A 25,030-nucleotide genomic window follows, 5' to 3' on the forward strand; every position below is an offset into this window, starting at 1 on the left:
AGCTTTACTTCTCTTTCCCTTAAAAGATCTTCATGCAACCAGAGGGCCTCATTCAGACTTCCCTTTTATTACAGCTAACAAGTGATTTTCACACAGGTGTTTAACTCAAGTTAATGAAGAACAGACCCCAGAATCATACACACACACTGGGGGAGGAGAGGGGAAAAGTGACCAAGAGCAACTGGAACCATTGCTGTTGCAACTTCCTTTCCAAATAAAAGCAGAAGCGTTGGGAATGCAGAGACGGCCTCTCAACTCCTTGTCTCAGTGAGAGGCCTGCTAGGGGCCTGGTCTCTGCCTCACCCCAGAGTCTAAGCTGAGTCTGAGGTGAGGACAGGGGACCTCCTAGGGACCCAGACCACCCCCGCTGCCATCCCTGCCCCTTCCCCAGGCTCCACGCCAGAAGCCAGCCTGCACACTGTATTCGTCCTGCCCTGCCTCTGGGGCAGCCACTGTTGGGGACAAGAATAGACCCCCAGACACCTTCCAGCTTCTGTTGAATCTCTTTAATGCTGTTAACGGCAAGTCTGGAAAAGGTTCAGGACAAAGTTCTTTTTTCTTTCTTTTTTAATTACAAAACTAACAGCTGTTAGAATCTTTTTTTTTTTTTTTCCTTTTTTCTTTTCCTGGCTACAAAATACTCTGGGGGAGATGCATTATAATTTAAAATATATAATATTGCACAAACAACCAAAAGGTTAATTAAACTAAAGAAATAATTACAAAGAGAAAAACCCCATCCCGTCAAAAAAAAAAAAAAAAAGATTCAACATTCTTTCCATCCCACCCCCTCACTGAAGGTCTGGAGTGGAAGTGACTGCCACTCTCTTAGCACACCTGACCACACTCCCTTTAGCTCACTGGTGAATACACCAGACTCTGTACCAGAATCACCAAGCAGCATCATGAAGCACCAGGGTCTCCAGGAATTCCTGCAGCCCCTCATTCCCCCAAGAGAGGAACAGCTTTACCAGAGTGGAGGGTGAGAGCCACAAAGACTGGGTTAGTCTTCAGGAAGAAGAGCTTTTGCAGAAGCCTGATGAGAGCCTCAAGAAGTTCATCCCCAGCATATCCCTTCAAGAAGCAGAAGGGCTGAGGGGGAGAAGCCAGGCTTACCAGAGTCGGAAGTACTCGGCTTCGATCGCTGCTCTGTACTGCTGGTAGCTGGCTTGTGTCCTAAGCTACAGGGGGGTGGAGGTGGGTAGCTGGTTGGACAAGGTATCCCACCAGGCAATGCACAGAAGGGCCTGAAGTGACCCCCTCCCTTCTTGGGGAGGGGAAGAAATGCAAGAGCAGACTCTTGCTGGTGGCACAGCTGGGCTAAGGACTTGGGTGCATCCGACACAAAGAAGCCCTGGGAGAGGCATGGGGACATACCAGCCTGGGCCAGACAAGAGGAAGGAGGTGGGAACTCAGGGTTTGGTCTCTAGATTTGGAACCATGAGGAACCTTTCTGGGAATGGAAAATGCCTGGGAGGGGGAGATTCCCCAAGAGAGGCAAGTTTCCCAGAGAGGAATGCCTCTTACTCACTGGGCTAGGAACCAGAATGTGCTTGCCATCCCGGTCTAGCCAAGGATGGTGGGATGGCCTTCCTTGCCTACTTATGGGTGGACAGAGTGTTGTCTCCGCTTCCTCCAGGAGACTGGTGCTTAGCTTCCGTCTACACAGGTAGAGGGGCTAGAATTATCCCTTGGGACTTCCCAGCAAGAATCCCTAAGAACAGTGGGTGTTCAGCAGAGAAATGCAGGCTCTTCTGGTGAAGGGGGTAAGTCTCTTCCCCCTTGAGTCATCCTATGGTTGGCACAAGTCAGAGTTCCTGGTTTGGATTTAGTGAGCCCCTTCCCAGATGTGAGCAGAGGTCCAAAGGACCAGCAAGGAGCCACCCAGAATCTGTGCCCAGAGCTCTGGTTGAGAGAGGCCACTGGGGGGACATTCTCAGTCAGTGTCTTCCAGGGCTGGGCTGAGACGAGCGAGGGGGTGGGAGGTTCTGTGGGTGGGGGAGCAGCACGCTCCGGCTCCCCTCATTCCCAGTCCTCCCACTCTACATCTTCCAGCTGCAGACAGAAGGGGATAATGGAGAGCACAAATACATATTTACTCCTCTGAGTCAAGCCCAGGCCCAACCTCCCCTTGCTGCCTCCATTTCTGCATAGTCCCCCGCGCCCACCTGCCCAAAGACCAGCCCATCCACTCCCCCGCAGCCTCACCTTGGGCCATACCCTCCTGGCCTCTGGGAGAGTGAACCACTGTCTTAAGGAATGTGTCTGGGGAGCAGAACTGCCCTCTGCCTAAGTGGTGGCTCTGCTGCTCTGATTATTCCAGACCCCAAGGAAATGCTTCACCAGCCCACACTGGATGCTAGAAGGGGACACCTTGCCTCCAGGAGCCATGTCAGTCAGTCCCTTAAGGAGAACTGGAGAGGGGCACTGTGATCAGAGGCAAGGTGGCACTGGGCTCGGGCGCTCACAGGGTCTTCCTCAGGGGCTCTAGCACCCTGCTCCCTCAGCTCAAGTGTCCCCAGGGCACTTTCTGTCGGCCTGCTGTCAGCTGATCCCGGGTCTGAGAGGCGGTACAATGACTCTGCTTACGCAACCAGCTGTCAGGTTTTACAGAGGGCCGTAGAAACACAGAAAGCATCAAGCCCCTGTGACATGAGAGGGGCTCAGGGGCCTTCTCTGCTCTGGGTATAGTGAGGTCACAGGAGCCAAAGACTCTTGGGTGGGTCTCTACCTCTCCCCGGGCTTCAGTTTTCCAATATGAAAACCGAGGCCCTGCCTGTCTGTCTCATCTGTTCCCCTCTTTACAGCAGCTTCATGAGCTACATGATGGAAGGAATCATGTGGTTCTTGGGTGACAGTGGAAGAAACACTGACTTGAATCAGATGTCTGGGCTGGAGCCTCAGTCCTGTCACTTAGTAGTTGTGAGAGCTTTTCTCCCTGTCTTTCATTCAAAATGACCCGCTCGACTCTGCAGGTAAAGAAGCCTAAGAGTAGGAAGGCCTCTGAGCTTCTAGTTGGACTGGGTTTTGTGGTGGCTTCAGTAATGTTCACTGCTACTCCCATGTCTTAGGCACGATGCCTAACATGTCTAGGTGTGTTATCTATCACAGCTTACAAGCTTCTAGGGCCAGTTCTAGGTTTTCGATGGGGAAACAGAAGCTCAGGTTGAGTAACTTGCCCTAGATCACACTGCTGTTTGCCCCAAGGCCAGGAAATCTGTTCAGGTCCCATCCCTGGGGACCATGAATCAGAAGATGTAAGGCAGGGTTTGGAGCCTGCGTTTTTTTTTATTGGCTCCTCAGGTGACTTTCATGCAGAGCTAATGTCAGGAACTCTCCCACCATCCACCCTGGAACTTAGGGCAAGCAGAGCCTGCTGATGGGAACAATTCAGGGCCTGAATGGAGGCTCCAGCACCCTTCCCAAAGCTACCATCTCAGAGACGAGCAGGGATCCACCCTTAGGGGATGGCTGGGTCCGATGGGGAAAGTCCTCAGACCTTGAGATCATTGGGCTTGCTTCCCTGATGCCAACCAGGCCCACTCACCTCCCCAGAGGCATCCACTTTGGAGAGTGCCATCTGCACTTCTTCTTCGGTCATGTCCAAGTCAAAGTCCTTTTCCCAGTCCTCGCTGATATCCGTGCTTGAGCCTAGAACCGAGATCCACAGTATGAAAGGCGGGAAGGGGTATGTATGGACAGTTTGTAGCTGGGGGCGACGGCACTCTTTAAAAGGGCCTGGCAAATATACATCAAAGGTCTCATATTCTGTTGTCACTCCGGCTCAGTGATTCTCCTTTTGGGAATCTATTCTAAGGAAAAATCCTGGAGTCAAAGATTTAACCAAAAGGAATTTCACTGTAGTGCTGTTTATAGTGATGAAAATTAAAAAAACAAAAAACAAAAACAGAAACAAACTTGAGAGTTCACTGATAGGGAATTTTAAAAATAAATGGTGTAGTCACATAATAGATTATGAGACTTTTAAATGTTAGGCTGCAGAACACTTATACACATGGCAAAACAGTCTAAAACTATTAAGTGAGAAAAAGGAAGTTACTATAGTGGCGAAGCAGTCTGGTGTGGAGGCTCCCCAGAGCCACAGACATCTTCCAGAAGACATATACAAAGAACATTTTCCTTTTCACTTACTCCACTCTACCTTCACTGACCTTGCTAGTCCTGAAACACACCAGACACATTCCTGCCTTAGGACCTTTGCATGGGCTTCCTTGTACCCAGAACTCTCTGCTCAGATGTCCACCCACAGGCCAACTTCCTCATCTCCTTCACACCCTTGCTCAAATCGTCCCATCTAAATGTGGCCTACCCTGACAGTCCTACTTTATTTATTTTTAGAAGATTTTATTTATTTGAGATAGAGAATGAGATAAAGAGCATGAGCAGGGTGGGCAGAGGGAGAGCGAGAGGCAGGCTCCCCGGCGAGCAGGGAGCCCAGTAAGGGGCTTGATCCCAGGACCCCAGGACCATGTCCCCAGCTGAAAGGCAGACGCTTAACCGCTTCACCAACTAGCCACGCAGGCGCCCCCCTGCCCCACACCATCCTACCTTATACTTTAAACTACTTGTTTTTTCCCATTGTATTTACCAACTTTCAAATATATTACATCATGAGACTGACTCTGCTTATTTGTAATAATAGAGGAACTGGAATGTGCACTCCCCGAGGGCAGGGATCTTTGTTTTCCTTTCTCAGGTCTGCCAAGTGCCTTGAATACAGAGTTTGTACTCAATAAATATTCATGGAATCCTTTCCTAAAGCAGGGTTGGCAGACAAGGCGCGGGGACCAAATCCAGCTTACTGCCTGTTTTGGGAAATTAAATTCTGGAGCAGGGCCATTGCCATTTGTTTCCCTATTGCCCACGGCTGCTTTCCTGCGTCGACAGCAGAGCTGAGGGCGTTCCATCAGACTGAAGCATTTGTGATCTGGCCATAGAGAGAAAAAGTCTACTAATCCCTGCTCTAGGTGATTTTGATGTCTGCTAAGTTTGGCAATCACTGCTCTCAACATGCACATTTGGGTATGACTTACAGGCAACATTAAAAAAAAATGTACACGTGAAAGTTATTCTAAGAAGAAAACTACAAAAATAGATTTTTTTAAAAAGTAGATGCGGAAAAAAGCATATGCAGTATGATTCTATTAAAAAATAAGCTGAGATGTTTGTATACATAGAGAAAAGATGCATAACATACCCACAATAATGCTAACAATAACTACCTTTAGGAGATGAGGTCAGGGGATAATTTTCCTTTTTTTTTTTCCTAAAATGAACATAAACTACTTCGTATTTTTTCTCATCTATTAAAAGCACCTTCAAAAAGAGGAGGTCCCTGATCTCACAACGACATGACCTATAAACACGTCCTTTGCTTTTTCTTGCTCAGCTTGCTCCTCACCAGGGACCCAGGCTCTGACACCCCTGCCCCAAGCACCCCTAACGTTCTTTATAAGGGGTCTTGTACTGTTTTCCTTCTTAGCCACCTGGGTGGCCACAAGCAGCCTTGTGAGATCATGCCTGGTCTCTGGAGCCACGCAGACCTGTGAATCCCTACTTTTTTATCTATTGTGTAGTCTTGGGTTAAGTTATTTTGGGCTTCAGTCTATTTATAAAATAAGGATAAAACCACCCTCTTTGCAGAGAACCACACAGGAGATTACAATGCAGATGACTGCCTCCCCACCCCCCTCATTCAGACCCTGCAGGCCCAGGTAAGTGGCCCAGAATTCTGCATTATGAATAGGTACCTGGGGACTCCTTGTAGGCCTGGGCCTTAAGTTCTAAGATACAACAGTGTTAAGATCAGAGATGTCAATGTGAAGTGCACATAACATGTACACATGGTGGGAATTTAGCAAACGGGGCCGTCAGAGGCACTGTCTCCGAGGTAAGTCATGTTGCATGTGGCCCGGTGACTGGCCAGGGCAGACCAGCAACGGAGACCTGGTTCTTCAGACGCCGCGTCCAAGTCTCCCTATGTCTTCGGGACACTCTGGTGGCACACACCGGGCTTTCTGTGGGTCAGAAGCCCGACTCCTGGAAGATTCCTCATCTCAGAGCTGTGGCTGTGGCCATGACAGCTTTCCCTGACCTCAGGTTGCCCTCCAGGGATGTTAAACTCTCATTTTCAGGCTTTAAATTCGAGGGCAGCCCTTCCAGGGGTAAAAAAACAGAGTATCAGCTTACAGTTTGGAGCATTTCCTATCCACCCTCTGAGGCGAGTATGAACAGTCCCGATTTAGAGGACGAGATGGAGGCTTCGAGTGGCAGAGATGAGAATCAGGGTTTTCTTTCCCATGTGCCTCCTTCCCCCATCCTGTCCTGTCGCACGACAAGAGTGCTAAGATCTCCCTGACACTGTGCGCATGGCAGAGAACAGACTCATGCCAAAACAATTTAAGCTTTCATGAAGTTTTGCTGTTTTTTTTTTTAAGAAAGGGGAGTTTTCGGGTGATTATTAATCTCAGTGTTGTCACTCAGCTCACTTTATTCTGTTTAACCAGAACTCTGCTTCCCCAGAGAAGAAATGATGGCAAAAGCCACTGTCAGGTCAGTCACTGGGGAAGGAGGGCCGTGAGCCCAGGGCTGCTCCTAGCTCGCAGGCCACAGGCCTATCCCCATCTCTCCTCCTCCTTCCTGCCAAGGGAATCTGAGCAGGTAAGTCCAGGCTCTGAGATTAAATGGATCTTCGGACAAAATGACAGCAGGAAGCAGCTCTACAATGACAGTGACCGCCCCGGGACCTTGGGAAACCCGATGGCGAGGCCACCGCAGGAGATTCTGCTGCGCACAGGGACCAAGCTCTCCTCTGTCCTCTAAGGATATGGACATAAGAGGGAAAAGGAGTCACTGTCTCCAAGACTTCATTCTTTTAAGATCCACTCTCTCTACTCTGTTTCCACTGGGCCCCTCCCAGTCCAAGACCCCGGCTTCCCCCAGCTCAGTGACGACAATTGCTTCTAGTGGGTCTTCTGCAGTGACTCCCCAGCCCTCCTGCAACCCCCGCCCCAATCCCCGAGCATGTCAGAGGCGGGAGAGCAGAGGGATGGAGAGCTTGTGCTACAGCTTCCCCATAATCTCATTTTGTCCCGCTCAACCCACCAGTAATTTTTCTGATCCTGCTCTCCCATGGCCCAATTCTACACAAACACTACCTCAAATGGGCCTGTCGTACCACCCAGCCAAACCCCCCACTGCCTTTTGGGCATCACCTGTACTTCCACCTTCCCAAAACACTATTTTACACTTTTCTAAATACTTGGTGGGTGGGTGATTGATCTGTGTTTCCTTCCAGTAAAAAAATGGGGAAAATTACTCCGATCTCTTGGGCTTCTGTGAAGATTGAATGATGTGCATATCCAGTGCTTAGCACAGACCTATACAGTCATAGAAAGTGCTCAGACATGGTTCCTTATTATCATTTCCCCAAAGCAGGGCTCTACTCAGATCTCTTCCCTGAATGAGGGCCTATCGTGAAACAGTTACCCCCAACTTACAGAGGAATAAATGGGGCTTAGAGAAGATCTATAACTTCTCAAGTCATATGCTTTAGAAGCAAGGTTGGGATTAGAACCCAGAACTTTCTGAACCCCAGAGCCCGAGCCCTTAGCCCCGACATGTAAAGCTCTCAGTACTGGTCAGGCCAAGTCCAACCTTCCAAGTTCACCTTAAGGTTAGGCTCTTAAGTTCTACTTCTGAGCTAATCCATCCGCCCTTCTTGTTCCTCCCTCTCCTGGAAGATAATACAGCAAAATGGGCTTCCGTCACCATCCCTGCAGCGTGCCCCGTGGCCTCTGCTATCCACACTTCATAGGTCCCTCAGCCGGGACTACCACGCCCCTGCACCTGCCCCAAACTCTCCACCTTTCCTCTACAATGCCCGTCTCCTCGGTGAAACAACTTCTGATGCCGGAGGTTCCTTCTTTCTCTGAACTCCAGCACCGAGCCTGGCCCATACTGTGTCATGCTCCGTCATAAAGACTGTGGCTTTTGCCCCTCCCTCCTCAGTGTCTCATAAAGAGTAGGTAGGAGCTCAATGGATGACCTCACTGAACCAGAGCCAGAAGGGAAGCATTGTGTTGGAAACTGGCAACCCTACCCCTCTGTTCCCATCAGGGAGCAGGGTAGGGGTGGGGCGGGGCCAGTCTCCCTTCCACTGCGGCAAACCAGTCCTCCCTGCGCTGGCAGGCCTGGGCTCACCTGCTGGGCAAGTTTTGTGGCTGACTGGTACGTGTGTCAGCAGAGACTGTGTATGTGTGTTTCAGGAGAGGCTGGTGTGTCAGGAGAGACTGTGTGTGTGTGTTTCAGGAGAGGCTGGTGTGTCAGCAGAGACTGTGTGTGTGTGTGTGTGTGTGTGTGTGTGTGGAGTGGCCTTCGGACAATCAGCTATCTCTGAAGAGGCAGTCTGGATGTGGCAAAAAAGTCAACACCAGAGCTATCACTGTCTAATTCCAGGAATTAGAGAGGTTCCCCTTTGACAAAAAGTCAGTCTCCAGTCTAAAATTCCATTACACAGATAAGAAACTAAAGCTTTATTACTTAAGCTGGGTCACAGCAAGTTCATGAGGATTCATTTTATTCTTTTTTCAACTATGTCTGTAAGTGCTGTTTATGTTTCAAACTCATAACAATGCAGTAAGCTTAGGGAAGCTACATGACTTGCCTGAGGTCACCCAGGGGAGAAGACCTCTGACATCCATCAATGTCACAGGGATTTCCAACCCAGCACAAGTCCGCATCGTCCAAATGCAGGGAAACTGGCACAGGCTGGTAGCTAAGGGCATGGGCTCCGAGTCCGAGAGACCTGGGTCTGAATCTGGGCCTGCCACTTCCCGGTCATGCGAATTCGAGCAAAGTTACTTAACATTTTTGAGCTTCACTGTTTTCACTATAAGAAAGGACAATAATACTGACCTCACTGGGCTGTGAGATGTAATGAGAAATTAAGTGAACCTGGCACAAACCTTACTTTGTTGAAACTAAGACCCTAACGATTGTAAGATGCACCCTCATTTCAGAAAACAGGTACATTTTAAATGCGTGAAATATGGTAATAAACACTTCACAGACAGCAGCTGCCATCATCAGTATCACAAATGAAGGACAACTGCTGCTGGGATCCTCCCAAAGGGTGAGGACACAAGTCTGCCTTACAGGGTAGCAACGCTATTCCCCCCTCCCCCCGCCGCCCCCAACCCGGGCTTTGGCCTTGACTTACCTTTCTTCCCATTGTTAGAGGGTGTAGACTTCCCACTGTCGGAGTTCAGCTCGAACACCCGTAAGTCTGTGAGCACCTCCTCCCTCAGAGTCTCTACTCTGGCTGGAGGCCTGGGCTCCGGGCCACTGGGGCGGCCAGCAGGGGTGTGGGGCTTCATCGGAGCTGGGGGCGGGGGCCCAGTCTCACCCACATCCACAGTCAGACCCTGGTCCTCCAAAGATGCCTCTAGAAGCTTTTGGGACAGGTCCTTGGGCAACCCTGGTGCCTCGGCTGCAGCGGCAGGTTTGGCGATCTGTGTCACGAGGGAGACGCTCTCGCTGCTCTCTGACGGGGTCACCTCTGTAGGAGGCTCGGCTGGAGTCACAGGATTCTCCTCACAGGGGCTGAGGGGGCCAGGTCCTCCTTTAGGGGATGTGGAAGTTTTGGCCACAGGAACCTTTGCCTCTTTTGGAGACGTGGGTGAAATGCTCACAAGCTCCTCTGTCAAGAGAGAAAGGGGAAGACAGCTATGTGCCCTGGTCAGCCCCAAGGCAACCTTGGAGCGCTCTGCAGACAGACCTCAGGTTCCTGCCAAAGCTTACTCTGGTCAAGACTAAAGGGTACCAGCTTCCTCACCCTCTCCCCATCACGGTTCATCCACAGATACTCCCTGTCGGTCAAAACCTCTCCTACCCACAAGGCCTAGCATATGGCTGGTGGACACTCAGCTTCCAGCAGCACAGCCCAAGGTGGTGTCATAGATTAGAAAGTTAAGATCTGACAGTGAATCAGTTCTGGGTTCAGGACGGGCTCTGCTATATCCTCACTGCATGATCTTGGACAAGACACTTAACCTTCCTTAATAAGGAGAACACTTAATACATGTGGTAAAGGCCTACGGGCGGCTCTAACTTACTGTCCTAAGCCAAGCTACCAGGTAGAGGATGCTCAGCTACCTCCTTAAGCCAACACTTCCCAGTGGTTCCTGAACCCGGCCAGGCATGCACTTTACCAGGGGAGCTTGTCAGAAATACAAGTTTGGAGGTGCCTGGGTGGCTCAGTTGGTTAAGCATCTGACTCTCGACCTCAGCTCAGGTCTTGATTTCAGGGTCACGAATTCAAGCCCCGTTTTGGGCTCCTGTGCTTGGGCGTGAAGCCAAAAGCAAGTCTGGACACATCCCCCCAGAGTCTCATTTAGAATGGTGGGCGGGGGGAGGGAATCTGGAATTCCAGTCAGCATCCCAGGTGACTCTGAAGGGGCTGGTCCATGGGCTGGCAGGGGAATCTGCCGCTCCTGACCCAGTGATTTCTGTACCTGAACCAGGAATTCCACCAGCCCAGGCAAACATTCCCTTGTTAGCTGAGCCTGTCCTCAGCATATACAGATGCTGTATATATGCCCTATGCTTCCCTGGGTGCCAGATCTCTCTTGGCAGAATGCTCACAGAATGGCCAGATGATCCCCAGAGGCACGACAGGACCTGTTACTTGCCCACCACCTCTCACCATCTCTTACCTTCTTCCTCTTCCCAGCCAGGCTCTTCAGAGATGCTCTGTTCCGCCCGTTGCTTCAGGGCATCCCTCCGGGCCTGCTCCTGAGTGTGTTGGGGTGGGGGGGGAGACAGCCAGAATTGGTCAGGGCCAGCTCTTCCCAGACCCTGGCCCTGACCCCAGAGCTCTTGGTACCCTGTGCCCCTTCTTCCCTCAACAAAATCCAGCCTACTTCCCCAAGGGCTGAGTGGAAGACCTCCCCAGGCCAGGCCAGCATACCTGCTCTAGTTGATGGACTTTATAGAAATACCGAAGCCAGAATTCTGAATGGGAAACAGCTGCTGGGACCTGGAGGGAGGGGACAGTGGAGATGAGACTCTGGGAGTGGTTGTGTAGGGTCTGCGCCCCCAGTCTGATCAGTCTGCCCGGAGCTGCTCTGGATTTCCGGAGCTGCTCTGGATTTCCGATGTGGTTAAGTGGCTGGGCGGTTTTTCTCAGAGCACTTACACCCTCCACCCCTACACCCACCTTCCTGACCCAGCTTGGCCAAGGAAGGAGAAAAGAATTCCCATCAGGCTTTGCTGGCCCTTCCATTTCTCACATGACTGCCAGAAACTTGGCAAATCAGCTTTACCCACGTGGATTCTTAGCTTAGGACCTGGCTGGTCTGCCTCTAGAGGGTCTCTGATGGCTCTTTGGGCCAGATGACTTTGGAGTGACTCTAGGTAGGTCCCTCCCACCTTCCGAAACCTGAAACCGAAGCTGGCTGAGGTGCTACCAGTTGGGCCCTCACCATCTTGGTGTAGAGGGCCCGGATGGAGGGGCTGCCTACAAGGAGCTCTGAGATCTCCCCCTTCTTCTCCTCCAGGCAGAAATGGGAAAGCCAGGCGTCAAACAATTCCGGGGGCCCTGCAGAGGGACAAACGCTGATGGTCAGTTTCCTGGGTCTGGAAAGGGAACACCGGCCTACAGAAAAGACACCTAAGCATGGATAAGGAGAGTGAGGAAAGCTTAAGGTTTTTTCCAAAGCCATTTCGCCAAAGGTGGGGGGTCAGGAAGGGTAATGGGGTAGTACGCCCCACTGATACCATGGCAACGCACTGAAAAGTGATCTCTAGGACGGCCTGTAGTCTGCATGCATGTTCTCACAAGCCTGCTCACACTTTAGCCCACTACACTTGGCCATTGAGCCCCCTCCTCTCTGAAACCACTATTCTCAGGTCCTCACGGGCCCCATGTTTCCATGGCTACCTCTCTGCCCTCCCTCATGTGACCAATCCCTCTCCTGATCCTGGGAGCCCTCTTCTCTCCTGGCTTCTTGGGCTTTTGTGATTTTCCTCCCACCCTTCTAGTTGTTCCACCAGAGTCTTCAGTGGACTCCTCTTTTCCTCTCCTTATCTCTTCTCATTCTCTTTTTTCCCGTTAAGATAAGTTCCACTAAACCACAAGTTTTAACCTCTGCCTCGGCCGACAACTCTTCCATCTTCACAGCCCCAGCTACCCTTCTGGGCTCCAGATCCGGGGGTCCAGGTGTCCTCCAGACACTCCTGCCTGCTCAAGTGCAGCAAACCCCACGTGTGTTCACTTTCTTCTCTCCCACGCTGTCCCACGTGGTTATCCGCTAGAGCCCTGGGGGCCCTCCTGGACTCTTCCTTTATCCGATCCCTCTGCATTCCACTTCCTCAGTGTCTTCGTATGCACACTGTCCTCTTCCATGCACCTGCCACTCCCTAGGTTCTGGCCTTCCTACCAAGCCTCCTATCAAGTCTTCCCATCTTCTATCTTTCTCTAGTTTACCCTTTACAACCATGCTTGATGACTCTTCCACAAAATGCAAAATCTAATCACCCCAGCCTGCAAAACCCTTCAGTAGTTCTCTAGAGAGGGCTTTTATTTTTATTATTATTACTTTTTTTTTTTTAAGATTTTATTTATTTATTTGACAGAGAGAGATTACAAGTAGGCAGAGAGACAGGCAGAGATAGAGGGGGAAGCAGGCTCCCTGCTGAGCAGAGAGCCTGATGCGGGGCTCCATCCCAGCACCCTGGGATCATGACCTGAGCTGAAGGCAGAGGCTTTAACCCACTGAACCACCCAGGCATCCCATTACTTTTTTATTCAGTAAATTCTTACACCCAATGTGGGGCTGACACTCATGACCCTGACATCAAAGAGTTGCATGAGCAACTGACTGAGTCAGGCAGGTACCCCCTCTAGAGAGGGTTTTATTTATTTATTTTTTTAAAGATTTATTTATTTTAGAGAGAAAGTGAGTGTGAGCAAGTGAGTAGGGGGGCACAGAGGGAGGGAGAGGGATAAGCAGACTCTTCTCTGAGTCTTTGATCTCAGGACCCTGCTCTCACAACCCTGAGCCAAAACCAAGAGTAGGAAGCTCAACCGACCGAGCCACCCAGGTGCCCCTAGGGAGGGCTTTTTTTTTTTTTTTTTTTTTTTTTAAGTTTTTACTTATGTATTTGACAGAGAGAGATCACAAGTAGGCAGAGCGGCAGGCAGAGAGGGGGGGGGGGAAGCAGGCTCCCTGCTGAGCAGAGAGCCCGATGCGGGACTCGATGCCAGGACCCTGAGACCATGACTTGAACCGAAGGCAGAGGCTTAACCCACTGAGCCACCCAGGCACTCCTAGGGAGGGCTTCTTAAGCTAGGACCCAAGAATGGGCTTCAGAGGGTCAAAGAATTCCCCTATTGCATTATAAAATTTTGCGGAGAGAGGGCTTGTCATCATCAGCAGGTTTTGAAAGGCCCGTACGACTAAAACAAGGTTAAGAACCACTACCTTGAGGCATACAGAGCAAAATTCAAACTGCTTAGTCTGGCACCCAAAGCCCTTCTGATCTGGCCCACACGGGGCCCCAACCGACAGCTCTCGTTGCCTCCTTCCCTCACATGCCCCCTCATCAGCCTTCCCCAGTGCAGAAGCTTCAAATATCCTGTCGCCACGCTTGAACGGCCTTCTCCCACTGCCAAAAGTAAAATTAGTTTACTTCTTTTTTCTTTTTTTAAGTAGGCTCCATGCCCCATGTGGGGCTTGAACTTAGCACCCCAAGATCAAGAGTTGCAAGCTCCACTGAGTCAGGCAGGTGCCCCGAAATTAGTTTACTTCTAATTCACCCTTAAAACCTCCATGTCAGTGTCACCTCCTAGGTTCCCCAGGTCGGGCTGGGTGCTTTCCTTCTGGGCTCCCGTCCATGGAAGCAGGACTCCATCCCTACTATCGCTGCTTCCACGGTTGCCCGTTTCTCTTTCTGAGCTCCAGTTCCCAGCCTGGGACTTGCTGCATGGCAGGGCTTGGCAAACAAACGCTCAAGAGAAGGCAGGCAGGGCAGCAGGGCTAGGGTGGGAAGGGGGTCTGAGGGGAATGGGAGGGAGTGGAGTAAAGTCTCTGTAGACCAGGATGCACACAGTTCAGGCTCAGGGAGGAAAAGGGACTGACAACCCATCCCGCCACACGTAAGGCGCGCTCTAGCCCCGCTCTCATCCCTCCACACAGGGGAGCCGGGCCTATGCTATCAGAGACAAACAGGGTGTTCATCCCAGAATCCCCCATCTCCCTTCCCTACAGGCCTGCCCCCTCACGGCTGCCCCCTCACCATCTGGTTCATTGCAGTAGGTTGCCGGGTCTGACTGCAGGCTATAGAGGCGAGCCTGTAAGAAACAAAGAACAGGACTTCTGGAGTGCTAGGGAGAGAACACATCTCCTCTCTGACAGCAGACCCTACCACTGTTGTTAATTTAGGTGCTTTGAAGATGTCCCTCCCCTATACATTTTTCTCACTAGAAGTCAACCTCAATCCAGCTTCTCCCCCTGCTGGCTGCCAGACCCGTGGGGCACTCATCAGCTCACCCTATGGCTAGAGAGGGGAGTACTAGGCTAGGAGGGCAAAACTGGGGCTTTCAGAAAAATGGTCTTTCCCCTAGTATTTACTCTACCTTGGGAACCAAGAAAATACAGTGTAAGCAGACTACAAAATTGTATGTATAAAATGCTTCTGAATTATGTGAAACTTGAAAAATGTTAGTTCAAATATATTAATAAAGCCCAAATTTATGGGTAAATTTTGAAGGAATGTAGCTCCCTCAAATTAAAACCATTCATCAAGAACTTAATATTTTTTCTTTTTAAAAGATTTTATTTATTTATTTGAGAGAGTGAAAGAGAGGTGAGGGACAGAGGGAGAAGCAGACTCCCCACTGAGCTGGCAGCCTGATATGGGGCTTGATCCCAGGACTCTGGGATCATGACCTGAGCTGAAGGCAGCTGCTTACTGACTGAGCCGCCCAGGCCCAAGAATTTCTAAATTTCATAGCAGTCTGCCAAATGAATTACCTCCTGGGTTCCTGTTAGGGCCACAGGAGCGACAAACAGAAAACCTCACCCTCCTTCCTGAGTATTACGTGAAGCAAGGACTGGCTGTCTTTATCAGAACGTCAGCAAGGGCCTTTGTGATCCACTGCTGTTATAATTTAAAATCCTACAATTTAAGAAATTTCACACTTCCACTCAAATGGTCACTAAGTGGTGGCGTTAGTGATAATACTTGAAAAATCATTGTGTTTCGAATGGAATTTCAATGTGGTAAAAATGCTATGAAGGCCCAACTGCCGTGACATTACACTGCATTTAGGAGAAAATACTCTGAAACGTAAGAAGTAATGCTGAGAAGATAAAATGTGTAAGAAATATCCTGCCGCTGTGGTTGATCTAGGTGCTTTGAAGACATCCTCGGCCCATGCACTCATTCCCACTGGAAATCAGCTTTAACCCCACTGTTGGGAGTATCATGCCGTAGAGCAGTCCTTATTACGGCTGAAAGCTGAAGGGAATCCAAATGTACAACACGAGGGGAATGAATAATGACGCTATCTTTACTTGCAAGAATTTAAAGACATTACGATGATGGTGATTAAGAAAGATGCTAATATATTTTAAACATTTTTTTTTATAGCAGGTTATAAAATGGCATGTATAAAGTGCCTTTTGGGGTAAAAAGAAAAAAATCCAAACTATCTTTACCAATACTTGCAAACAAAAAGAAATGACAGGTTAGACACCAAAGAGAGATCAGTGATTCTCCTTGAGGGATGGGATTTTGGATTTAGGAATCATTATACTTCTGCTTACTAGTATTCTTCAATTTAGTTACATACACATGTTTATTTTCTGGCCTGAACACGTATCGCTTTTGTGAGTGCACGTTGGAAACTAGAACCCAGTGCTGGTAGGCACCTGCAGAGGAGGATGAATGTAATGGATACCTTCGTGCCATCATAGGGCTCAGCTGTGCCAGAGGGCGTGCCCATCAGGGTGATGACATCGCAGTCTATGGTTTTGTCTGGTGAGGGAGCAAAGGTGTCGGAGATCACCCCTAGGAAGTCAGACAACCCCTTCTTCATTTTCTCTGTTGCCCCCGAGGAGCCTTCAGTCTGCAGAGAGAAGCAAGCAGAGGAAACAGGCGGCCCAGCAGCAGGCTATAATCTAGGGGACGGGTACTGAGGGGTGAAGCATCAGGGGCAAAAGTGTGCTCTCTATGTGGGGACCAGGGATGTGCTCACAGCCTCTCATCCCATCTCTGGGATTGGAGAAGGACAGAGGCAGCCAGGGAGATGTGGAATGGGGACCCAGTAGGCCTGGGTAAGTCAGAGCAGAACTCTCTGACTGTTTCATCAAAATTTCAAGGCCAGTCAGGCTGATCAAAAATTGGCAGGACAGGATGCCTGCCATACACAGTAAGTGGGGAAGAGGACCTCTGGGTAGAGTGGTGGGAAAGGTACCACTGTTGGAGACCTAAACCTCTGTGAGTCTGTTTCATGATCTGTAAAATGTGGATAAACAGACTTCCTTGAGAGGGCTGTTGTGACAAAAAAGATAAGGCATGTACCATGCCTGGCATACAACAAACATTTACCAAACAGCAGTACTGTAATATTACAATTTCATCATCATGGCTGTTCAGGAAGTGGAACATTTTGTACAAAAGGTTGGGGAAATACGGGCAGGATGAGAACAGATATTCCTGCCTAGAGGCAAACCTGGGACCAGCTGAGGGCCAACATATGGATCAGCTAGAAGGGGCAAGTGGGACACGGAGCTTGAGCCACACTGGTCAGAATGGCCTCGAAGCAAAGCACAGACGGGATGCTGACAGGGCCAGGCTCTAAACCTCATGGAAACCATAATATTTACTCCTGATGAGGCTATCCCGGCATTTTACAGCTGGAATCTAGGAGCGTGCTGGCACTTGCTGGCACAGATATACAATCAATGAATGAAGAAAAGGAATGAATAAATGGAAGAAATGAATGGCATCTGTGCTCCTGGCTGGACTCTAGCAGATCAGCAGGGTTACTCCTTGTCGTCCATGCCCATCAGCAGCTGGGATTAGCAGGCAGACAGTAATTTACAACAAGTTACAAGAGTAAACCAAATAAGGTTGGTGGAAAGAACTCCAAAACATGTTTCTCATAACATGGCCTCTAATCACGGGGCAAATGGTTCAGCGGGAGCTCAAATAAAGAAAGTGCAATTGTCCCAGCACTAAAGGAGAAACTGTTCATACAAAACCCGTATATCATACCTCATCAGAAGCTTGAGATTTGCAGGGAAAGCCAACCATACACAACTTTCACTTTTCACGCTGACTTTAGAATCTAACTCCTATCTCGCAAGAAGATTCCACTATACATCTTTGATCAATAAAAACAGGGCCAGTAAGAATATAACTTGGCACAGCCTTTCTGGAGGGTAGTTTTGCAATAAGTATCACAAGGCCTAAAACTGTACTCACCCTATGATCTTTTCCAATATTTTATTATAAAGAAAATACGAAGGGCAAAGATTTAGCAATCGGAATGTTCAATGTGGCTCTGTTTATAGTACCAGTAAAAAATGCAGTAGGAACCTAGGAAATGGCTGAACCTACAGAGCAAAGTAACAGGCCATTTATGATGCTGGAGAGCGTGGTTTGCAATGATCAAGTCAGAAAGTAGGTTACAAAACACGGTATTCAGTTGATTACAGTTTTGAAAAAGAAAGTGGACCTAAGGAACATATCCCCCAATATTAACAGCCGTTATCTTTGGGAGGTGGAATTAAGGGTGTCTCTAGGTCTTTCTTTTTCTTTTACTTAAGGTATTCTCTAAATTATCTATAATGAATGACTTTGCTAACAGGAAAACATTTGCTGAAACAATACAAAAATGGGACAGCCTGTTAATACTTCTTCCATGTAGCTTGTTTGCTCGACAGACACAATTCTTTGAAAGTGGGAGCCTCTGGGCAGAAACAATCACTTAATAGTAGAAAGGTTGGGGTGTCCCCACCAAGGTCTGGGTCAGGTCAGGCTGGAGGGCCAGTCACTCCGAGGGCAGAGGCAGTACTCACAGCTAGCTTCTCCTTGACCACGCTGGCTGTGGCCGCAATGGTGCAGGCTGTGTCATGCTGCACCACCTGGGTGAACTCTGTCAGGTCTCGCTTCATGAACTCCAAGGCTTCAGAGGACTATGGGAAGACAAGAGAGGGATGACAGAGCCAGCTGGCACCACTACCCTTTGTTCCTGTTCTCTGGGCCTCTTCCGTCCCAGAAAGACATATGGAAAACTCAGGTGCCATGGCACGGACACAATGCTGGCTTGTCCCAAGCCCATGACCTGGGATTACTGAACAGCAGCGCACAGAGGGACTTCCTGTTGTTCTGAGAAATGGGGATGAGTCTCAGCCCCAGCACTCCGAGAAGCTCTGGGGCCACAAGTAACTCTCATCGAGTCTTGGGTTTCTCCTGTAAAATGAGGGAGGCGGCCCTGTCAGTGGTTCAAGAGCAGGCTGGGGAAGGGAGCACATGTCGTCTGGAAATCAAACAGAGTCTGACGTGTTGCTCTGATATGCTTTAAGTTGTGATGTTTATTTCAAATTTCAAATAACATGAAGAAAAGGTGTGTGATTTTTTTAATCAACGGAAAGTGTTCCTACTTTTCCTTTTTTTGTTACAGGGAGATTCAGTTGAAATATGTGTCAGTATGTGAAATTATTTGTCTGAAAAATTTCATGAACCTGTCACATTAGCTTAGAAAGCATTTATGAATAATTCTTGACAATTTAATGCCAGTAAAAAGGTGTGTGATTTTTATACTCAACAAAGGGGATGTCAAGAAATACTGGATTGGATTCTCTCTGAGGGGTTCTTGGTTCTACCACGCCAGGATTCTATTCATCCATAGAGCAGAATGGGTATTTGCTTCTGTCGGACTGACCTGCCACTCATCCTGCACTCAGATGACACGAGCCCGCAGGCCATCAGCTCTGGTCTGAGTCTCGCCCTGCTTTGTTTCATCCTTACCCACTCTGGGGGGGTACCTTCCCAGACTACCTCTGTGTTTGCCCTGGCAAGCCTTCTCAGTGTGTGTGTGTGTGTGTGTGTGTGTGTGTGTGTGTGTGTGTGTGTGTTAGCATTTTTGAGGGTTCTGGTGATTTTTTCTTTGGGGAAGGGCCTGCCTAGTTTTCATCAGCTTGGGATGTCTCTGGATGGGGCAGTGTCGTCTATAGGCAAGAAGCTTCTCTGGGAGTGGGAATCATGTCTCCATTTCAGACTCAGGACTACTTAATTAGGGTGGAGGGGTCATTTATTAATTCATTCTCTCCATCCACTCTGCCATCACCTTGGTCTAGGCCAACCTGCTCTTTCAAACTGACTCCTTGCAGGGTGCATCAAAGACCTCCACTACATTGTCCTCGTGCCACTGCTGTGAGCTTTGGAAGTCAAAGCGGACTAGGCTGTCCCTGCTTTCCATTCTTCAGTGCTTACACAGTATCCTATGAGCAAGCAAAAAATCTTTACCTTCACTTCCAAAGCTCATCTCATCTCTTCTCTGGCAGACTCTCCCCTACCACTGTGTCCCTCCCTGAGCTCTAGCTGGCTTTCTGCAAGTTTCTCAAATGCTCTAGCATCCTCCCTACCTCCAGGGTGTCTGAACCCATGATTGTAACTCTTCGGAACACATATGTGAACAAACACAATGAATGACCCCCCTCACCTGGTTAACTCTGGTTCTTCCTTCAGATCTATGCTTATGTCACCTCCCTAGAGAAGCTTCCCTGATGGCACCTCAGATTAGCTTGGCTCCCTGCTTCCCAGGGTACCTGCATGTTCTCTAACATTTGTCATGCTGCAGACTTATCACTGTCCGTTCAATTTTCTAGCTTCCTGGATAAACAGAGTTCTGTGAACATCAAGCCCGTGTTTTTTGCTCACTGATGCTCTCCCTGTGTATGACATAGAACCTGGCATGGAGTAGGTACTCAAAGAATGTTTGCTCGTTAAATTTTCATGTACATGGGCACATTTTAATTATATAACCATTGCCATGATAATGTGATGAACAGCTGTCTCCCTCACTAGACTGTGAGCTCTGAGGGGACCCGTATGAACCGACAGGGTGCTTGCCCTCAAGAAGGTCATCGTCTACCGGGGAAAATGCTCCCAGGACAGTGTCAATGTACAAGACCAGAGTGGTGACCAGTGTTTTCTCAGGAAGTTAGAAAGATTTGATGAAGGGAAGCCTGGATTGAGCACCTCAAAAAATGAGCAAGAGGAGCCAGTAAAGGAAGCCGGGGCACAGCAGGGCCCAGGGTTTACTGCAGCCTCTGAGCATTTTAGTCCTAATGAACATTGAAAGAAATGCAAAAGTAGTTTGGAAGAAAGCTGGAGAGGCTGCCAAGGGCAACTACGGTGGGCCTGGTCAGCCCTTGTGGGAGTTGGGGAGCCACTAAGAGTTTGAAGGAGGGGGGACAGGATGAGGTCTGCATTTCTCATAGGTCACTCCAGTGACTGGCCTGACAAAAGTGACAAGATTAGAAGACGGAAGAGAACCCATCAGGAGGTTGCTGTAAAGTTCAGAAAAGGAAATGAGAGTATATGAATAAGGATAGTGCTGGTCAGGATGAAAGGATGGGACCGATTCAAGAAATAAGAGCAAAAAAGGCAGATTTAGGGATTAAATAATGTATTGAGTGAGGGCAAGAGAGAGTCAAGGAAGAGCCACTGGCTGCTAACCTAGGTGACTGGGTCGATGGATGGCTGCCAGCTGAGAGAGAAAATGCGGAAGGGGGAGCAGGCTTAGAAAGAAGGTGATGACAATGATTTTGGTCACGTAGGATGTGCGATGACAGTGGGCTAACTGGGACAGTTGTCCAGCAGGAATTATTCTCAAACAGTAAAGCTCAGAGAAAAGGGCTAGGAATCACACTATCATGAAAATGGAGAGGTCTCCCAGGAAGAGTTTGTAGAGGGAACAGAGCAGTGAGCTGAAGACAAGACTCCTCAAAAACCACACCTTTAAGGGATAGAAGGGAAAGTCATGCAACAGCAAGGGAAGAAGAGCCAGGAGATGTGGAGAATCGAGAGAGGAGCACGCCACAAAGCCAAAGGAGTCGAGTTTCAAGAAAGAGGCTGAGCGATGACTAGAGTCAAGTGCAGCTGAAAGGCCCAGGAAGATAAGAGCTAAAACCACCCGATGGATTTGGCAAGTGGTAGGCGAAGCTGAGTGTGTTTACAGATAAGCTCACATGTGGTGGCCGCAGGGATGGGGAGGGAGTTATGAGAGATCGTGCTGTTGACTTCAAATATGAAAAGTAGGAGGCGAGGGTTTCTCCTAGAGGTCAAAAAAAGAGGAAGTAGCTGAACAGAGCACTGGAGGGAAGAGTTAGGTTTGGGGAAAGTTTCGAAGATAAGGGGAAGAAAAGCAAATCAGAGACTGAAAAAGCTTGGTCGGGGGGAGGGGGTGCTCAGGCCTAAATAAGCTTGGGGAATCTGTGGTTGGACCAAGGAGCAATGACTTTATCAGTGTCTGTGCATAAATGCAAACAAGCACAATGACTGTAGATGGAGGGAAGGAGCAGAGGAAGACAGGTTACAGCACCAACTCAGAACTGTGGTCTCTAGGGCAATGGATGCTAGGGGTGCAAGGGAACTGAGGGTCCTGGGAACTGAGTATTCTAGATGGAGCTGGAATGGGAAGGCAAGGGGGGCGGGGGCAAGGCCAGGAAAGCACTGAATGACCAAGGGAAAAAATGGAAGTAAAAAATGGACTAGTGGTGTTTAAGAGGTTTCCCCAGCACCCTCCTCAGGACTTAATAAAAATAACTGATGCTTATATACTACTTATGGTGTGCTAAGTATTGTTCCTAGTGCTTGACACACGTTATTATTTAATCCTCACAACAGTACTATCAGGTAGGTGTTCTTAGTACTCCCATCTTACAGGTGAGGAACTCAGGTCTAGAGAGGTTAAATAACTTGTACAAGTTCATGTAACAGTAACTAGCTGAGAGGGAAATTAAGTCCCCTCTTTCTGAATGGGGAACTGTCAAAGGCAGAAACAACATCCATACCCTGGCTTCAAACAGGGAGTTTCCCAAGAACAAAGATGGAAAGCTAACCAACTATCTATTTTTCATGAGTATGGTTAAGACCGGCCTTGAGGGCAACACACAGAAAGTCCTCGCCCCAGTTGCTGAATGAATGTCAGATTCTCCTTCCAGGAGATCGCTCAACAGTATTCTGAGGTCCTTTGAGAGCTTTTCAATTAAACTTCACTGTGAAATTCTCTTAGTCCTCAACAACAACATAAACAACTGAGGACATTCTCAGATTAGCTAGGCTGTAGCTAGCTGAGAGGCTGAACGGAAGTATGCAGGCTAAAGGAGGTATTAAAATGCCCCCAGAGCAGAGGACTGATTTAACTCAGATCAGAAGCCTCCTGGAGTCTGCCCTGAAGCAGGGCTCACCCCAATTTCTTGCAGTAAACAGTAATTAACTTTTCCTTCAGGATTAACTTGGGCTGGTTCTGACAAACTAGTATGGGGTGGAACAGAAACACACAACAGCCTTGTCTATTGGCAGAGCCAAGGCTCACTCATCATCCCACAGGGATTGCTGCCTCCCCACCAGACTGTGAGCTTTGTGAGGCCCAGGATAGCATCTGCACCCTCAGGACCTGTCAGAGAGTGCTAGCTGTGGAGTTCCAGAATTTGAATGACTACAGAAATAAGTTTCTATTGCAGACGTCTTCGCCAATAGATCAAAGGTTCTCTCTTCTACAAAGCTGTGAACTTCCTTAGCTGGAATAAACTGCTCTTACTATGGATTCCTACAAAAAGGAAGCTCCGGCCTTTGAAACAATCTGTATTTCACCGTGGCTAGTGTCACACTGGTCCGAGTCGGGGGTCAGTCCTCCCCAAGACCGACAGGGGTAACAGTAGGGCCCGGGTGGGTGGGCCTCATCTTTGAGGCCCAGCGCCCACACTGGTCCGGAGGGGCAGCTTGGACCTGCTTGTATGAGGCGGCGCGAGGCCCTGGCGGAGGAAGGGCGCCGGCCCGGCTTACCTTCTCCTTGACTGCCTGGTAGCTCTGTTGCAGCCAGCTCCGCCACCAGCCCACGTCCTCCCTGCGAAGACAGATATATCTGGCGGCCCTGCGGTGCGACTCTTGCCCGCGCATGATCGGGTCTCAGTTTCTCCCTGAGATGTGGTCCGCGGGCCGAGACTTGGCAGACCGTTTCCCTACCCCCTCGCACTGAGACTCCACCCCGCCCTTTCAGCCCCGTGCACTCCCGGGCTGGCCTCCTGTTCCCCACAGGGACCCTGGCCCAGCACCCCGACCCTGGGAGAATTCAGGGCCCAACGCCCGAGAGCTGGATGACGGGCTCACCCTTCCGCCATCTTGCCTGCATGACATCACCACTATTTACTGACCTCTGACTTCCGACACGGCACTACCCCCCCAAGCACCGCCCCAGAGCGCCCGGCCCAATCCTCGCGCTGACACCGCCCACAGCCCAATCTCCGCCCCGGTCCATCACTAGGCCCCGCCTCCATGAGCTCGGTCCACTCTCTGTCTAGAGTTCGCTCTTAAGCTCCGCCCCTGAAGTCTCGGCCCAATCCTCACTCAATTCGGTTCTCAAGTCCATCCCCAAGCGTTAGCCCTACCCCCACCAGCACCTACTTTTTATCAACTAACTTCGGATACCGTGGCTGCCAGGGGCCACGTCCGCCGGCCAGGACCGCGGAGGTGTTCGCGCAGAGGCGAGGAAGGAAGGCAGCCGGTCTGGAGCTCGAAAGTCTGGATCCTAGAGCGCAGGGCTAGGACCACCCCCCTTTATGAAACAAGCCGCGTAGCCGTTGCTTGGGGTCTCTTCGGGCTAATTCAACAAGCGCAGAGCAGGGCACTGGGCCAGGGTCCGCAGGTGTACGGAGAAAAATTCTTCAACGGACATGGATTGGCTTGTGAAAGGGAGAGACTTTCTGGATCTGCTACCCATCAAATACCATCGCCTCTTGTCTGTTTACTGGGAGAGCTTTAGTAATCCCCCCCCCCCGCGCCCACCCCCGTTCCGTTTCCCCGCTTTACAGGATTGTTCCTGTCATACCTGCTGTTTCTACCATCTTAAAAGCGTGGAAATAAATACCAACACTCTCTTGATCGGACACCCTTTCCCCTTTACAGCAAAACTTCTTTAAGACTTGGTTGTACTCACTGGCTCCAATTCCCGTCTCTTCCCATCATTTATTGAATTCACTTTCGTCAGGTTTTTGCCTGATTTGTATTGGGATGCTAAGAGCAATGACCAACTTTCGATCTTTATTTGGACCAACAGCATCTGACTTGACACAGTTGGTCACCTTCCTACTTTTAAAAACACTATCTTCACTTGTCTTCCAGGACACCAGTGCCCTTCTGACTCTCCTCTTACCTCACCGGCATCTCCTTCTCACTGTTCTCTACTGTTTTTTTCATTGACCTCTTATTGCTGGAATGTCCCAAGGCTCAGAGCGCCCTCTCTTTTTGTGTGTCTGTAATCATTCACCAGATGATCTCATCAAGTCTCATGATTTTAAATGCCATCTATACACTGGCTGCTCTCAAATTTTTTCTTTAACCCACACACCTCTGAATACCAGGATCATTATCAATATTTGGTTGTATAATAGGCATATTAAACTTAATATGCCCCCCAACTCCTGATGTATTAACCTCAACTTTCTGCAAACTTACCCAAAGCTATAAATGGCAACCTTGTTCCTCCAGTTGCTCAAGCCAAAAACGGGGAAGATCTATATATTTTTTTCAAGAATAAGCTTTTTTTAAAAAAATTATTTATTTATTTATTTGACAGACAGAGATCACAAATAGGCAGAGAAGCAGGCAGAGAGAGAGGAGGAAGCAGGCTCCCTGCCGAGCAGAGAGCTCGATGTGGGGTTCGATCCCAGGACAGTGGGATCATGACCTGAGCTGAAGGCAGAGGCTTTAA

General features: G+C 49.3%; 1 protein-coding gene across 1 annotated transcript; it reads right to left on the bottom strand.

Moving 5' to 3' along the window:
- Positions 1 to 44: 44 nt before the first annotated feature.
- On the bottom strand, positions 45 to 23,456 carry LOC111142970 (BSD domain containing 1). Its single transcript, XM_022496328.1, is given in 12 exon segments — positions 45 to 2,055; positions 3,548 to 3,651; positions 9,242 to 9,721; positions 10,737 to 10,815; positions 10,991 to 11,059; positions 11,505 to 11,620; positions 14,320 to 14,374; positions 15,986 to 16,168; positions 16,170 to 16,205; positions 18,111 to 18,227; positions 23,107 to 23,167; positions 23,431 to 23,456. Coding segments are annotated over 12 exon segments (1,344 nt in total). The 5' UTR covers positions 23,442 to 23,456; the 3' UTR covers positions 45 to 2,022.
- Between the last annotated feature and the right edge of the window lie 1,574 nt (positions 23,457 to 25,030).

The sequence above is a fragment of the Enhydra lutris genome, unplaced genomic scaffold (assembly GCF_002288905.1).
Source record: "Enhydra lutris kenyoni isolate GAN:26980312 unplaced genomic scaffold, ASM228890v2 scaffoldscaffold9, whole genome shotgun sequence".
Taxonomy (NCBI): domain Eukaryota; kingdom Metazoa; phylum Chordata; class Mammalia; order Carnivora; family Mustelidae; genus Enhydra; species Enhydra lutris.